At 33.7% G+C, this 16,825-nt stretch overlaps 1 protein-coding gene across 12 annotated transcripts in view; it reads left to right on the forward strand.

Moving 5' to 3' along the window:
• Positions 1-16,542, forward strand: part of DCAF17 (DDB1 and CUL4 associated factor 17) — a 42,273-nt gene extending 25,731 nt beyond the window's left edge. For 9 of the 12 annotated variants that reach the window (XM_081261783.1, XM_081261784.1, XM_081261774.1 and 6 more), the window contains 6 exons: positions 902-1,044; positions 4,413-4,522; positions 7,421-7,508; positions 8,238-8,321; positions 10,336-10,491; positions 11,210-16,542. In XM_081261783.1, the coding sequence (XP_081117909.1) occupies positions 902-1,044; positions 4,413-4,522; positions 7,421-7,508; positions 8,238-8,321; positions 10,336-10,491; positions 11,210-11,350 (722 nt within the window). In that variant the 3' untranslated portion in view covers positions 11,351-16,542. Of the gene's footprint in view, positions 1-901; positions 1,045-4,412; positions 4,523-7,420; positions 7,509-8,237; positions 8,322-10,335; positions 10,492-11,209 lie in introns of those variants that run through there. The other 3 variants (XM_081261782.1, XM_081261776.1, XR_014018073.1) reach the window with 2 other exon arrangements.
• The last annotated feature ends 283 nt before the right edge of the window (positions 16,543-16,825 follow it).

Consider the following 16,825-nt stretch of genomic DNA (forward strand, 5'->3'; position numbering starts at 1 on the left):
CCCTATATAATAGTAGTGGCTTCACAAACCAAAAATTAAATTTTCAACTTAGAGGGATCGATGAAGAGTCATAGATTAGCCATCTGCCCAAAAAAACCACGTTGTGTTTCCCATAGGTTGCCTAAAAGCAGTTCTGATCCTCTAAAGCTGCAATACCTTCCACACTACTAAAATTGTAATCATAAAGGAAGACTAAACAACACCAACAGAAATTTCTTTTGTGATATCAGTCTCCAGGAGAAACTGACTGGATATATCTGCACCAGGTTAAAGCTAACTTCTATGATGACAATACTAGCAGTAGTGGCTATCCTTAATAAAAAGCCTCCATCGTGGCAGGCCCTATCCTCAGTGGTTGCATTCGTTATGAGTAATGTCATCTCTACATTGCAAATCTATGCAAGACAGATCTTGAAAAGTTACTGCATATACTCCTAGGATATGGAAGAGCTCTCCCTCATATTTAAAGGAATTATTAGAGCTAATTACCTGGTAGGATTGTTGTGGGAGTTAGAAACAGTAGCTAACTCAGAGTCTTATACATAGCAGAAGCTCAATAAATGGCAACTACTTTTATTAAGTACAGTTTGTCCTTTTTTCTTTTTCTTAACATAATAAGCACCTTCATCTCTTATTTCTCTTAATTTCTGCTTACAGGCCACACATACCCCAAAAGCAGATGTCTAGAAAGTTAATTCATAGACTGTTTGTTTCCTAACTTTTTCATTTCTTAGCAATAAACCTTCTTCCTGATTGCATTTTATTTCATTTGATAGAGTAATTTTTCATTAATGGAAACTCACAAATGATGCATGCAAAGAACTGTTAAATTCAATTAATAAATGGTCCAAGGCCACAGGAAGCAAGGATGCTGGTAAATTCCTTTTGTTCATCTCTACAGACTCACCACCACTGCTCTTTGAGGTGTCATCCCTGGAGAATGCTTTTCAGATTGGAGGCCATCCTTGGCACTACATCATCACACCCAATAAGAAGAAACAGAAAGGAGTTTTCCATATTTGTGCCCTAAAAGATAATTCATTGGTAATCATGAGTGATCAGACTTCTTAGTAGTAAATTTATATCAGAAATTCTTTATTCTCTACCTCCTAATAGCTCTACATTCCTAAGAATTACTTTGTTTTAATAATTTGTGGGAGTATAGAGAATATAGCAAATAACTTGTGTGTATCACCCAGAGTCTAAAAATATAACATTTGGAAATTCTTAAGGTATCAAGAATCTTTTTTTCTTACCAGCGTCCTAGCAGGGGACCCAAATCATCTTTCATGTTCCACAATGGGAAACACTGATGAAATATGTTCAGACTGCCTCTAAAATTGCTGTGGAATATATTATTGTTCTATTTCTATGATTTGTTGCTATTTGCCTTCCGTGGGAGAATCAGATGGAATTCTGGAGATCACAGTATTGGCATTGAAACACTGAATTCTAAAGGATATTAAGTATGAATATATGGCAGAGTAGGAAGAAATGATATATGGCAAAACAATAGAAATTTCTACCTTTTGGATTCATTTTTCTTCATTTTCTTGTAAAAACATGATTTAGGCATTGATTTGCTATTTGATAAACATTTATCCAGAGCCTATCATGTGCCAGACATGACTGGGAATACATTTATTTCCCTCAGTTTGCCTGTACTCTCAAAAGAAAGTAAACATATATATATATATAAATATATATATATATGATGTGGTGTGATCAGTACAGTGATTGAGGTAAGTATAAAAGAATCCACAAAAGAGGGAGATTTCCATTTTTGTTTTGCATTTCTGTTTAGTTTTTTTATGGACCCTCTTGATATATCAGATGAGCTTGCTTTTTTTGAGGTAGGCTCAGCTTATTCTACCCTTGTCTCTTCCAGGACCTTGTACAGTCACTCTTGACACCAATGACTTAGAGTCACAGGTTACCTTTCACTATATTTAAAGTAAGCACATTTGTGTTAGCATTGTTCCCTTCGATTTTCTCATTTATTTATCACAATGGGCTTCTATTTGGCCCAGCCCAGTGACATCCTCTTTTATAAAGCACCTTCTAGGGACTGTTTCCTGCCATGACAAATCCTCATTTGATTGTTTACCTCCTAGCCAGGATATCCTTCAGACACTGGGACCTGTCCCTTCTTTTTCATTTAACTTTTATATCCAGTGAAACCCTGCATAATTCACATTCTGGACATTTAGCACATGTTCTTCTTATATAAGAACAGATAATACATGTCCGATATATGTGTGTGTGTGTGTGTATACACACACATATATACATGTATGTGTTTGTTTATATATTTGTGTGTATACATATATTAATGGTGGCCTTCAACATTTATGCCAAGCATCCCTCATCCCTATCACATACTCTCATACTGTAATACCAGTTTTATTATTTTTGCTGGGCAGTTTTATTGCTGTGACATTACCTTTATGATTCATATGCATATTGCCTTCCTTTCAGTCAGAAGAATGGATAATCCCAAAACACATTAAGTAGCCAAAGAAGATTATAGAAAATGTTTCATAGCTTTCTTTATTACCCTGAGCTTTAAATCTAGCATTTGAGTAAATAATAAAAACTACAGGAACTGGTAATAAAGTTGCTAGTAGTATGTAACATAAAGAGAATTTTTTGCACATTCTATTTAGATATTACAATAAAGAGAATAGCCTTCTAAACAAAGATATATATAGTATGTACAGTTTATATTAAACAATGGAGCTTCTGGAGCCAGTACCATCACGGATATAATAATCTTAACTGATGACAAACAAGATGTATAATTGCATTAGTTTTCTTATAAAGTATAATAATAATACCACCATTCCCATTAGAAATAATTAGAATACTTGTAAAAATTAATGAAAGGCTGAAACTCATTTACTAATGTGATATATAAAATGTTTTTAAATTCCAGAATTTTGGGAATTATGATATACAGAGTGCTTAACATCATAGCCCAAGCCTTAATATTTTCAGCCTCGTGCCTATATACTACTTAATTTTAGCAACTTCTCATATTTATGTACATACATAGTCTGGATTAATTCTTCTGTACATTTGTTCTGTGCTGTCTCTTCTTTCACACTGTTTTCTGCTTATCCTTTAAGGTTTAGTTTAAGTTTTTCCTCCTGAAATTCTGTTCATCTGGATTGGTTTCTTGATAATTTCCTGGTCAGATATCCTTGTTTATGCTCAATCATTTCATTTTCTGTACTGCTTTATTATTTTCTATTTTTGTTTCTGTTTCTACCTTAGACTATAAATATCTTGATGTCTAATTCATATCAGGTACAAATGCCAACTGTAATATCTAAAATATAGTAACCAGTTAATATATGCTATGGAATTTATGAACTCTAATATTTCAAAGCTTTTATGAGAATCCATTAGGTGTGAGATATTTTATTTTACATTTGAGAAATTAAATGACTTGAATAAAGCTGAAAAAGTTATATATCTATGTTAGTATTAGTTCCCAGTGCTCCTCTGTATAAGAGAATATTTGCATACACATGTGATCATGTGTCATACAGGGTTTTTTCCAATTTAATGTATGAATATATTGTAATGAAATAAATCTCTTTTCCAGCCTTAATTGCTAAGCAGTATTAGATTATTTCCTCAGATATGAAAGAGTTGGTTTTGGTTTTTGTTTTTTGAGACAGGGTCTTTCTATATTGCTCAGGCTGTTCTCAATCTCATAAGCTCAAATGATCCTTCCTCCTCAGCTGGAACTGTAGGCATATGCCACTATACCCCACTAGATTTGAGAATTTAACATTCATTTATCCAAGGAGATTGTGACCTGTGTCTGAGGCATTAGTGTGGCTATGTGTTTATATGCATGTTACCCACTCTTCTGATTGACAGGTAGTTGGGGATGGGAAAGGAAGGAGGAAGTTGTATGGAACTGCATGAGCATAATTAGGGCAGTTATATAGTGGAGAGTTCATGGACTTTGGCATCAGATCCTTTATATAGCAAGTTCAAAAGTGGACAAATGATTTATCTCTTTGAGTATCAGTTCCTTTAGCCATAAAATAGAGTTAATGTTTGTCTGAGTGTTATTAAGATCAAATTAAGTAGTGACCATAAAGTATCTAATGCAGTTCCCAACACAGAGTACGTACTTGAGATATGATAACTTGTATTATTATTTGTAAGGTATGATAAGTATATAGTATGGAATAAATTTATGGAGTTTCTGAATTCAAATGTTCTCAATTTCTCAAGTTTAGGTATTCTAATGCAGCCCTCCTACACTCCAGTTCAACTGTTAATGTTGTCTCTTCCCTATACTTGGGAATTTTTGATACATCACTAGTGTTAGATTTGAAAAGTTATTTGATTTACTCCTAATCTTTGTCATTCCCCCCCCCCCCCAACTTAAGGCAAAAAATGGGATCCAAGAAATGGAGTGCTGTTCTTTGGAATCAGACTGGATTTATTTTCATCCTGATGCTTCTGGGAGAATAATACATGTTGGCCCAAATCAAATCAAGTGAGTAATTTCAGAAACACTTTAAAATTAAAAACAGCTTTTGATAGCATTTATTGGCATCTTTTTTTTTTACCAGCTAACTATTGAGCCAGTTATGAAAATAATTAGTTTATTGTAGGGCACTTCCTCAGAAACTGGCATCTAGAAATCTAACTTTATTTTTTTAACTTCATCATTACTATTTGTAAATATTTACATTTGAGTATAGTCTTTGATTGATGATATATAAGTGAAAGGAACTTACAGATTGGCTGCCCTTACCAGATCCTAATTCTCTAGGATTAATAAGAAATGAGATGATTTATCCTTATTCTGAAAGACAGCCCTAACACAAGAAAGGTAGTGGGTTGTTTTTTGTTTTAGGTTTTTTTGCTTTTACACATTTCCCATAAATTGACTTGTCCTCCCTTGAAGTGTTCTCCATTTGGTTTTCCTGACACCTCAGTTCTCCTGAATATTTTCCTCCTTCTCCTATATGTCTTTTTTGGTAACCTTATATGCTTGCTCTTCTCTACCCAGACTTTCTAATTGTTGAATATCCTCAGTACTTGGGCTTTCTTCTCAGTAGGCATTCTTTTTCTTCGTGATTCTATTTATTCCCTTGTCTTCAAATATCATATATATGTACCAAAAACCCTAAAATTTATATCCTAACTCAAACTTCTCATCCAAGCTTATGCCAGAAATCTGGAATTCTTTTTGATACCTCACTTTCTTGTCTTTCATCAGCATGCACACACTTAAACACGTGTGCATTGTCAGGGTGGACACTCAGACCTAGGAAGAAGATTCTGGATCCTGGCAGGTGGAAGAGGATACAAGATGCAGTTGGGATGATAGATTTTCTTTGTTTGGTGGCAATAACCCCTATCCAGCCTCATTTTGTCCCAACCAGTTCCATTTAACCCCCTAAGCCATTTCCATAGGTCTTTTTTTTTTTTTTATATGCAGGCCAGATGAAGGAGGCACATTGCCAATAGGTTATAAAAGTGGGTGCATGCTTATAAGCAAATATTTATGACCTTGAGTACATCCGTTGAATCAGGCTGTTTGTGACCTTGGCTACATACTAAAAACATAGCCCACTGAAAATCTCAGTGAGGGAGCCTAATTATAGCCATCTTGGGCCTGCCCTACATGCATTCTCCCTTTTTCCTCCCTTCTCTCCCCACACACACATCATATCTTCTGTTAATACAGTCTATTTCACTACTAAATATTTTTTAAGTGTGCCTATTTCTACCATGGCCACTCATCATTTTGGTCAGACAGCTGTCATCACTAACCTTGACTACTTAGAGGGCATCCAGAATCCATTCTTGCACTTTATTTTTTTCTTCTCAGCAGTGAGAATCGTTTTCAGAAACATGAACAGGTATAAAAAAACCTAAGCAACTGAATTCTGTTTTAACCATTTTGTTAAAACAGAATATAGACCAATATAGTTGACAGGGTCTGAAAGACCTCTTCCCACTCAGTTAACTTCAATCATGCTGTGTTTTTTAGACAGCTGAGGACCTATTTTCTTGGATTGGAGTCTGTTTTCTGTTCTGGCCTAACCCACATGTCACTTTTTGACAGAGACCTTTCCTGATACCCTTTTTAGATTTACTCACCCACCATATTTTCATTGCATAAACTGTGTAATCTTGCACATAGAACAATTTTAATTAATTCTCCATAATGAAAGGAGAAGGTCTGTTTTGTTGATACCAGCAACCCCAGTGCTGAGCACAGTGCTTGACACAGAACAGATACTCAGTAAGTATTTGTTAAATAAGAAGTGTCTGCCTTTTTTCTTCTTTATGCTTCATAATAATCAGTCTACCTCTCTTCATCTCTTCTTAGGAGGATGAAAGGATTTAACAAAATAAGTTTATTAACTTTTACAAAACATTTTAAACTGTGATTCAGCTTCAATAAACCTTACTTTGATGTTTATTATTACCCATCCTTTTAATGTTTGTTATCAATCATAATTAGTTTTAAGAAAATAAGGCCCACAAAGATTGTGTGTCCTTTTGCCAGGTTTTAAAAGATAGATACTTTTATATTGTCACTAATTCAGATAACTAATCAAGTAATTTAAAATATTATCTGATTTTTGTTTGTTTCTGGAAACTCTGAAGCATGTAGCTATCCCCGGACACAGTACCTGCTTCTCCCAACTGTGCTCTTTACATGCACTTGAGACTTTGAGCATTTGAGAACATTGTGCTTTTGAAGCTTATTGATGATCTGATCGTATTTGTGTGGGTAGTGAGCAAATTATTTTCTCTTCCTGAATAAGCTGATCCATGAGGTCATTTGAACTCAGAAAAGCCAAATCTTCAATCCAAAGAAAAACATTGTCAGTTGCAGTTTTTAACTATTACTCTATCATAAAAACTTAGTTCAGATTTAGTTGCTAGTCTGCTTTATAGTTAACTCTAAATATTGTTCATAGATATCTCATTCTATCTTCAGAAATAAAAATGGAAATATAGGAGCTAGGGATATATCTCAGTTGGTAGAGTGCTTGCCTCACATGCACAAGGCCCTGGGTTCAGTCCTCCGCTCCAAAAAAAAAGGAAATATGTATTGTAATACCATCCTTAAAACTGAGATATTAAAGACCTGTTGCAGGTGAGAAATGAGGTTCTATAGATTAAATTTAATTAAGCCAGTTTAGAAGATGTTTAGGCCTGAGCAAGCTGTTTCATGCCTACTTCATGCCTAGTACCTGTTTTAACAGTTGCTGTTTCCTATTTAATAAACTCTTTAAGTTGGAAAGAGTTTAATGATCAGACGTGAATATTGCAGATTAATTAATTTTCATTTGTTGGGTTTCATTTAAGTAATTCAGCTTTGGCACTTTGATGGTTTTTGAGTTCTTAGATTTGTATTTTTCTTTTTCAGAGTTTTAAAGCTAAATGAAATAGAAAATAATAGCTCTCAGCATCAGATCTCTGAGGATTTTGTCATTTTGGCCAACAGGGAGAACAAAGTAAGTCAGAATACTTTAAAATCCTTTGTATATAATTGTCTTTCTTTGTAAGAGTATATAATATACATATATGTTTGCCTTGAGTATGCCTGAAAATAATAGCACAACCCTATAAGTTTATTCATGTTGTCTACATGGGTCTTAGACCCAGGTACTTAATAGATTTGAAAAGAGTTGGTTGATTGTATTGAGTTTATCTTTTGCTTATTCTTCTGCATTTCTCTTTTAAGTTTTTAATGAATTTCAACCTTTGGGTCCAATTACTTGTGCAAATTTAGGATTAGGAAGATATGGTAAATCTCTAAATTTATATCCCATACTTGAACTCCAGATGGTACTTTTCCTTTGGTACTTTTCCTTAGTGTATAAATCAAGAACATAAAGAAAATGATGAAGAGGGAAATTTCTAAAAGCAAATCTATTTTTTATTTACTATTTTTTAAACTGTTAAGTCAGAAGTATAAAGGATGGATTAAGCAGCAAACCTATAACCTTTTAATTAATTAACTTTTGCCTATTCTGGGATTTTATCCACTTAAAGCCTTTACCACAATAAAGTACTTTTACTAACTGAAGGATTAGAAATCTGATTCAGAATTTTCTCAGTTAGGAAAGAATTGTTGATGTTAAAGAAGGGCTGGTTAGTTTTACCCATTTTTTAATACAATTTTGCCTTTAACTGCATGTAACAGAGTTTGTTGTATCTTTTTATTTCTCTCCATGTGATAGAATGAAAATTTAGTCACTGTTACTGCTTCTGGACGGGTGGTCAAAAAAAGTTTTAACCTTCTGGATGATGACCCAGAACAAGAGGTATTACTTTAGCCTAAGATAACAAAGCATACCAGTGTGTACTTACACTATACGTTTCAAATTATTGCTTTTAGATTGTATTTGTGTGGGTGGTGAGCTAGAGATTAGGGCTAGGGATTTTCTCTAGGCCAAATGGTAGAATTATGTACGATTATAGTGTACAGCCCCATTATCCTCTTTTTTTATTGGAATTATTCATAATATTTGTATGAAAGTTCATAGGGCCAAAATAATTTGAAAACATGATTAACTCATTGGTTTTTTTTGTTTTTGTTGTTGTTGTTGTTGATATATTTTCTAAGAAAATCTCTTAATAGAAAATTCTCAAGATTATATCAGCATGCCTTTATGACCTTTACCTTATTTTTTTACTTACTAGATATGGATATGTTGTTAATATTCATGGGCCAGAGGAAGTAGGTGTGAGGGTATGACAAATCCTTTCAGCCTTTGCCCTCAACTTGGCATCACCAATCACCTAATATATTTTTATCTCTTTCCTTTAGAGACATTGAAAGTATTATAAAAGCCTTAAATATAAAACTATTGCATAATACTAAATCCACTTAAACCTTATAACTATATTGTTTGTATGAGCATATCAAGGTGGAAACAGAGTAACCTTCTAAGGACAGTTTTTTAAAATCTTCTTAAATAGGTTAGATGTAGCCCAGGATATGGTGTTCTGTCAAAAAACAAAAAAAAATTATATTCCTTTGGATCACAGAAATCTATTAAGAACAAAGCAAAAAGCTTCCTACACCATATATAAAAGTATATTCAAGAAAGATTTAGTCAAATTGCCAAATAGTAGCAGAAGTAAGGGGCAAAGAGTGACAATAAATAGAGAGATGCTCTGTTTCATGAGGTTATGAAGCAAAATCTTTTAGCCTTTAAATGAAAAATTGAAAGGGATTCTGGCTAAAATCTATAAAATCACTAATAGGTAATAAGTTACATTTTGAAAGTTGACCATGGTAATAAGGAAAAAAAGTAAATATAAAGGAATCATAGATAACAAATCTATAAATTTTTGTCATAAAGTAGTAAAGACAGAAAATACAAATGGGTTAAAAAGCAGTTTGACCAAGCATAAGTGAAGGATGAATTAGTAGTTAGTGATTAAGAGAAACTTTTGTGCCTTCCTAAAGGTTGATAACAGGCATCTGGTCCATTATTGGCTGGCCATGCACTGATCTGCCTCCCCAGGTTTTCTCCCTACAGGCAGAGTTCTGATTTTTTTGCTTGTTTTGTTTTTGTTTTTGTTTCTGTTTCTCTCTTTACCATGACTAAGCCTTCTTGACCCAGTCCTGTTCTGTAGGTTGGATTTCAGTTCCTAATATTTCTTCTCAAGTATAGATAGCCATTTTTCTTTCTTTAGGGAACCAAAAAGGATTTTTAAAAAGAACCAAAAGGGGGCTGGGGTTGTGGCTCATTGGTAGAGCACTCGCCTAGCAAAGGCAAGGCCCTGGGTTCGATCCCCAACACGACATAAAAATAAATAAAGACCAAAAAAATGGAATCATAAAAAAAAAAACGGATGGCAAATAAGAGTCATAAATAGTGCATGATAGGTTATCAGTCCTTGAAATGACTGTTTTCCAGAATGAGAACTTTTAGAGCTCAGAGAGCAGTCTTCAGGTTTCAAATCTGAGCTTCTTATATTTAGACCAGAAACCTATGAACACACATCAAAGGCAGCAGTTGACTCCTTTTGAATTTGGAGAGGTCTGGTTTGCTGTCATTGTAGAGATTCCATTTTTACTCTGAGATATATATATAAACTTGGATCCATTTGTCAAAATCTTTAGGATATTGCTAAGTCTTCAAAGTCTGAGGCTGATGTTTTACTAGGCATATGAATAGACACATTTGTACTTTTTCACCTATTCACTTTTCCTTTGGCCATATGTTTGTAAGTAATAGAAGAGTTAAACTATAAATGTAGTAATACTCCTAACTGAATAACTAGATTTGAACCCTCTTTTCATTGCCTTACCCATCTATCCCCAAGACTTTCAAAATTGTGGATTATGAAGATGAGTTGGATTTGCTTTCTGTGGTAGCTGTTACACAAATAGATGCTGAAGGAAAAGCTCACCTGGATTTCCACTGTAATGAATATGGAACTTTACTTAAAAGCATTCCACTAGTGGAGTCATGGGATGTGGTAAGTAGAAATGATGGGACACAAAATTATGAGTTTTCTTTATGGGTGCCATTTACTGGAAAAGGTGTTACGTTTTACTTGTCCAGACTCGTCTATGCTGGTGACCACATGAAAGAAGTCATTGTCCAATACATGAAACAAAATGAGCTTTCTTAAGCTTCCCCAGCACTCAGGGACGCTTCCCTTAGTGAAGGCCTTAAAAAGAAAGCTCTCATGTTTTCCTGAGGCTTTCTTCCTTACCATAGTATGATTTTCTCCCAATTATGTCTTTGTTAAATGCAAAGTATAAGATAATTAGTCCCAGTTATTCTGGACCATCTCTAAGCAAGTTGGATTTCCAGGCATTCTTAGAAACATTTGTCTCCTCTTCCAACTATTATAGAATATAAAAGTTAAAAGGAACACCAGACATTCTATCCAGGACTTGTTTTATCAAAGGAAAACTTAAACTTGAGAGGCACCACAGCTTGTACCCCATCACACAGTAAAATAGATATTAGCAGTGTTTCACTATAGAATCTTGATATTTAGACTCCTAAGTTCAGAATTCTTTTCATTCTCTATATTTTATACAGTGGTTTTTTTCACTAGTAATCTTTATATCCACAATTAAAAATAAATGTTTTGTGTATTCATTGTATATTCAATGATCCCAAGTGACACAATAATGAATATGGTTCTGTGAAAATGAGATTTCATATGATTGTTTTTATTACAGACATATAGCCATGAAGTCTACTTTGACAGAGACTTGGTGCTACACATAGAACAGAAACCAAACAGGGTCTTCAGCTGCTATGTTTACCAGATGGTATGTGACCCTGCAGAAGAAGAAGAAATCCTAAACAAAAGTTGTTAAAAGGAGTGAAATAATTATAACTTATGAAACTTTTAGCCAAACAACCCAGCAACTGTGTTCCAATCCTCCTTTTATTATTTGCATGGCACATTCTGCAGTATTTTCCAGAAAAGGTGTTGGGTTGACTTTAGATGACTAAAGCTCTTACCATAGAAGGTGCTGAGAACTTCATTTTATGAAAAGGTTTGTGTATTTTTTAAAATGTTGTCCCAACAAGTCTAGTTTTTTGGACTTTTAGCTACATGCTAATAATGCAAATATAAAATGCTGAAAGCAGAAAGGACAGGTTAATTCCAGTTGGTGTGGAGAGTGTCACTGATATGGAGATGTCTAACCTGGTTCTTAAAGGACAGTATAGAATTGTGATTGGTAAGGGTAGGAAAGAGACAAAAATAGATACAAATTATAGATTCAGAAAAAATTCTGTCTACTCTGTACCAAATTTTGCTTGAGGATGAGAAATGAGATGTAGAATGTGAAAACATAGTTTTGAGCCAAAATGTTGACATTAGAGTGTTTTTTTTAATCATATATATGTATATAGGATTTTGTATTTGTATACCATATCAAGGATTAACTCTAACTCCCAAATTACCTTTCTTCCATGGTTTTATTCTTTTGGCTTAATGTCCCATTGAGTATTTGTGCTTGTATTATAGACTAATATAAAAGATTCCAAGCAAACCTGAATGAAATTTTTTCTGATATGTAGCCTTTTTAACTCAGTGTTTCTAAGGATGCTCTCATTTCACCATTCTATTTATTTAGTGAGTCTAACCATTTTGTTGAGGCAATATTTTCATACCTATGCAAGAAAATAAAGGTACTCTGACCTGCACCAATTGAATTCCCTGGAGAAGAGTTGATAAGGTCCCAGAGGAAGTTCTTCCTAATGTGGAAATTACCCAATTAGCCAGAGAAAATTTTGGTTATCTTAGTTATGAAAGGAGTATTTTTTCCTTCATTTTTAAGAACAAGTCTAAATATGATACTTAAACTCCAATAATCATTCTTCATACTATTAAAAAAAAGGCAGCTAAGCCTTTATATAGGGAGGAAATGTTTCTTTATACTTCCTGTCTGAGAAATGCAGTTATTGCAATCCATATGTTTAGCATATTTCTTTGGTTCAGCCTCAGAAAAATAACTAGTTTAAAAAAAGAAGAAGGAAACATTTGTTTAAAAAAAATCATTGCTGATTCAAGCTTAAAATTAAAATGTGGAATTTTAGCTTGAATGATTTACATTAAAATCCTTCAGTTTTGGCTCAATCCCATATTAAGAATGATGTGAAATCTATTCCATTCTGCCCTTGAAAGTTTGGAAATAGATTTCAGATTTATTATGATCATAGGACTAACAAAGTGTTAGCTGTTCCAAAAGTTAAGGAATTGGTAGCAGCGTCAGTAAATTTAAAGGAAATAAACCTAAAACTGTCCTTTATGTAAAAGGAAAAAATAAATAAATAAGAAAAACTATAAGTTGAATATCCCTTATCTGATGCTTGGAACTAGAAGTGTTTTAGAATTCTATTTTTTTCCAATTTGAGAATATTTGCATGTACATAATGAGGTCTTGGCAATGAGACCCAAGTCTAAATATGAAATGCTTTTATGTTTCATATATACCTTATTCACATACCCTGAAGGTCATTTTATACAATATTTCTAGTGTGCCTACTTTTTTTTTTTTTTTTGGTGGTGGTGGTGCTGGGGATTGAACTCAGGGCCTTATATATGCAAGGCAAGCACTCTACAACTGAGCTGTACTCCCAGACCTTGTAAGGTGCCTACATTTTGACTGTGTTTTATCACATGAAGTCAGATGTTAAAATTTTCCATTTGTGGCATCATGTTAGTAATCAAAACGTTTCAGATTTTGGACTTTGGATTTTTCAGATTAGGGATACTTAACCTGTACTGACATCATAAAATAAGCTGAAATATTTATATGTGAGCTAAAAATAATTTTTTCTGAATCTGATCCTCTGTATAATAACCATCTGGGAAAGTAGAAGTGATTACCTCACAAGCAAGATGATAAAATTATCTTCATGTTAAATTATAATATTTATTATCTGCTAATTGAAAAATTTATTTTGTGCATATTTAATAAATACTGTTTAATATCTCTTAAGCTTTCAGAGATTTTAAAGATATTATTATGATTACAAAGCAATTAAATAGTTACAGTGTGCTAGATCTTGCTGCAAATTTTTAGTTAGACACTAGCTATATCTAAGCAATCCTGCATAGTAAATGTACATCCTGAAAAACAAGTCTGGTAAGAGGAGCACAATAGCAGAGAAAAGAAAGAAAACAATGCTATGTGAGCTTCAAAGCAAGTGCAGTGCTGTGTATCAGCAGTGTTTGCTCTTCATTTCTAGAGAACAAGGTTGTCTTTAGACTTCAGGTTCTGGCAGAGTTTTGTTGTTTTTAAGGTAGTTATTGGGTTTTTCCTCTTTTAATTCATCGCCGACTTTTAATAAAACAATAGAGAGGAACTCATCTACTCAGAAAGGCATTTGAGAAATACCTGCAGTGCCTGGCAGGGTTAGGAGTAGGATCCTTCTAGTCTAGATAGGAATAGACCACTAAGAAATTTGTAATGTATCATCACCATTGAAATCTGACTAGACTAAGCCAAATGCCATACAGGCTAGGCAGGAAATACACCTAGTGTGAAAGACAGTAGGGAATTGTGGACAATGTAACAAACAGGAGAGCTAAGTCCCAACTAAAAGGATAAGCTGCAAGTACTTAGTTTCAGCCAATTTAACAATATATGAGAATGTAAACTAGATGATTGATAAACAATGCCAGATGTCTGGGGTTGTAGCTCAACAGTAAAGTGTACACAGCAGGTGCAAGAGTGCTGAGTTCAATCCTCAGCACTGCAAAAGAAAAGATGCCAAAAGATACTGAAGATAGCAAAGAATGTGGGAAAATTAAATAGCACAAATAACAAGAGACAGTACTATATGCTTCCCCAAAGATATGGGCTTCCTATCACTCTAATGTCATGCACCTTCTCATTCTGCCACCTGTCAGACAGCAGACTTTGCTATTCAGTTTGTGGGTGATGGGGCATGATACTTAACATCCTCCTGTCCCACCTTGACCCTACCTCTCCACTGGCTATGTGACTCTAACTGTGTGCCAACATACTTAATAAGTGCTAGTGACAGATACAAAACATTATGGGTAAAATTTCTGAGTGTTTAATACAAGACCCAGTGAAGTAGGTTGCTTTTCAGCAAGTACAGACATTAAACTGAAAAGAGATACATTGCTGCATTTCACTCCTTGATCTAAGTTTCTGTATTTTCACACTATCGATGCAGCAAGCTTATTATTCTTTGACTTTCTACATTATTTCTTTCAACTCTGGGAGAAGACAAAACAAATCCTATCAGTTATTGTTTGAACAGACAAATGAAGAGAAGATAATATTCTATTTAAACAAATTAAGGCACTCAACATTCTTCTACCAATTGAATGTTTTGTGTCTTATGCACACTTATTTTTAATAACGGAAACTTCATTTTATTATTTCCTGTATACCAGTCATTAAGACACATGTAAAATGGTTGTCTCACTTGATATTCAAAATAATCATATGAGGTATAAGCTATCATCTTTCCCTTTTATACATTTGAGAGAAGAAAGTGAAGCTTATATAAGTTAATTTGCTCAAGTTCCTGTAATAAATGCAGAGATGGGAAACACATGTTGATTTTTTTTTTTTTATAAACTTATGCCAGTTTTCTCCAACACTCTCAAAAGGCAGTGGATGTTATTTTAGCCTATATGTGGTATAACATACTTAGAATTATAATAGGTATGAAGGAAAGTGTTTAGTGTTTTTTTTTTTTTTTTTTTAAGTACTGAGGATTAAACCCAGAGGTACTTTTACCACTGAGCTACATCCCCAGTACATTTTTTATTTTGAGACTGTCTCACTAAGTTGCTTAGGGCCTTGCTCAGTTGCTGAGGCTGGTCTTGAACTTTCAGTCCTCCTGCCTCAGCCTCCTGAGTCTCTGGGATTACAGGCATGTGCCACCAAGCCCAGCTTGTGTGTTTTAAAGGATGATTAAAGATCTAAATTTTGGATAAGACACAGTCAATAAGTCCATCATTTGACAGAAAAGATGGTTCTTCTTTCAGTAGTTAGAAGATGTTTAAAAATGATACTCATTTTAATACTCAGTGATACTAATTGTAGTGACAATAAACATTATTTTCAATAATACGTTTCTTTTTTACTTTTAGTTGTGGACAGATACAATAACTTTATTTTATGAATTTATTTTTATACGGTGCTCTGGATCAAACCCAGTGCCTCTCATGTGATAGGCAAGCGCTCTACCACTGAACCACAACCCCAGCCCCAGGAATATGTTTCTTCTTTTCCTTAACCATGTTTATACATGTATCATCTACCTTTTAGAATCCTTAAAAAAATTCAGAAGCTAATGTTTGGTCCCTGTGCTGCAATAGAATCTATGTTTTACGGAAAGAAACTTTACTTCAAGCAAAGGATATATAAGAGAAACATAAAATCAACTAAGGACCTTTCCCCATCATTTTATTATGAAAATTTTGAATATACAGTAAAGTTGAAAGAATTTTATAGTGCATAACCAAACACCACATGGATTTGACATTTTATTAAACTGGTTTTACTGTTTACCTGTCCAGCTTACTATTCAGCACATGTCAAAATAAATTGCAGATGTCAGCATACTGCCCCCAATATATTAGCATGTTTATGATTATTTAGTATTTATTTTTAAATTTAAAATTTAATGCAATAAAATGCACAATTTTTCAGTATAAATTTCCTCAATTTTTTGCAAATGTGTAACCTAAACCTTTTTCAAAATTGAAACCTTTGCAATCATCCCAAAAAGTTTCCTACTATCTCTTCCCAAGCCATCTCCATCCCTCATGTGTGACTCCTTTCTGATTCTTTTGTATCCTGGATTAGATTTTCCTGTCCTAAAACTTCATTTCACCCATCATAATGTTTTTGAGATTTATTTATGTCGTTGTATATTTCAATTGCTGAGTAATATTTTGTATGAATATGTCACAGTTTTCTATCTTCTTGTTGATAGATCCCTGCACTGTTTCTGCTTTTGTTTGTTTGATTTTACTATTATAAATAAAATTGCTTTAGACATTCTTGTACACATTTTTTTGTGAATGTCTTTATTTCTCTTGGGATAGAATTTTTGTGTCCTCTGGTAGGTGTATGTTTAATAAGAAACGGCCAGACCTTTTTCCAAAGGAGAATACCATTTCACTTACCTCAAACACTGTAGATGACTTCCAGTTACTCTATATTTTACTTAACATTCATGGTTGATAGCCTTTCTTAACATTTATGATGTTATCACTTCTAATTGATAGATTGTTTCTACTTGTTTTTAACAGCCTTCTTATGAATGATATTTGAGGTCTTTATTCTTTT

Source organism: Spermophilus citellus (assembly GCF_964194105.1).
Source record: "Spermophilus citellus genome assembly, chromosome: 11".
NCBI classification, from domain to species: Eukaryota; Metazoa; Chordata; class Mammalia; order Rodentia; family Sciuridae; genus Spermophilus; species Spermophilus citellus.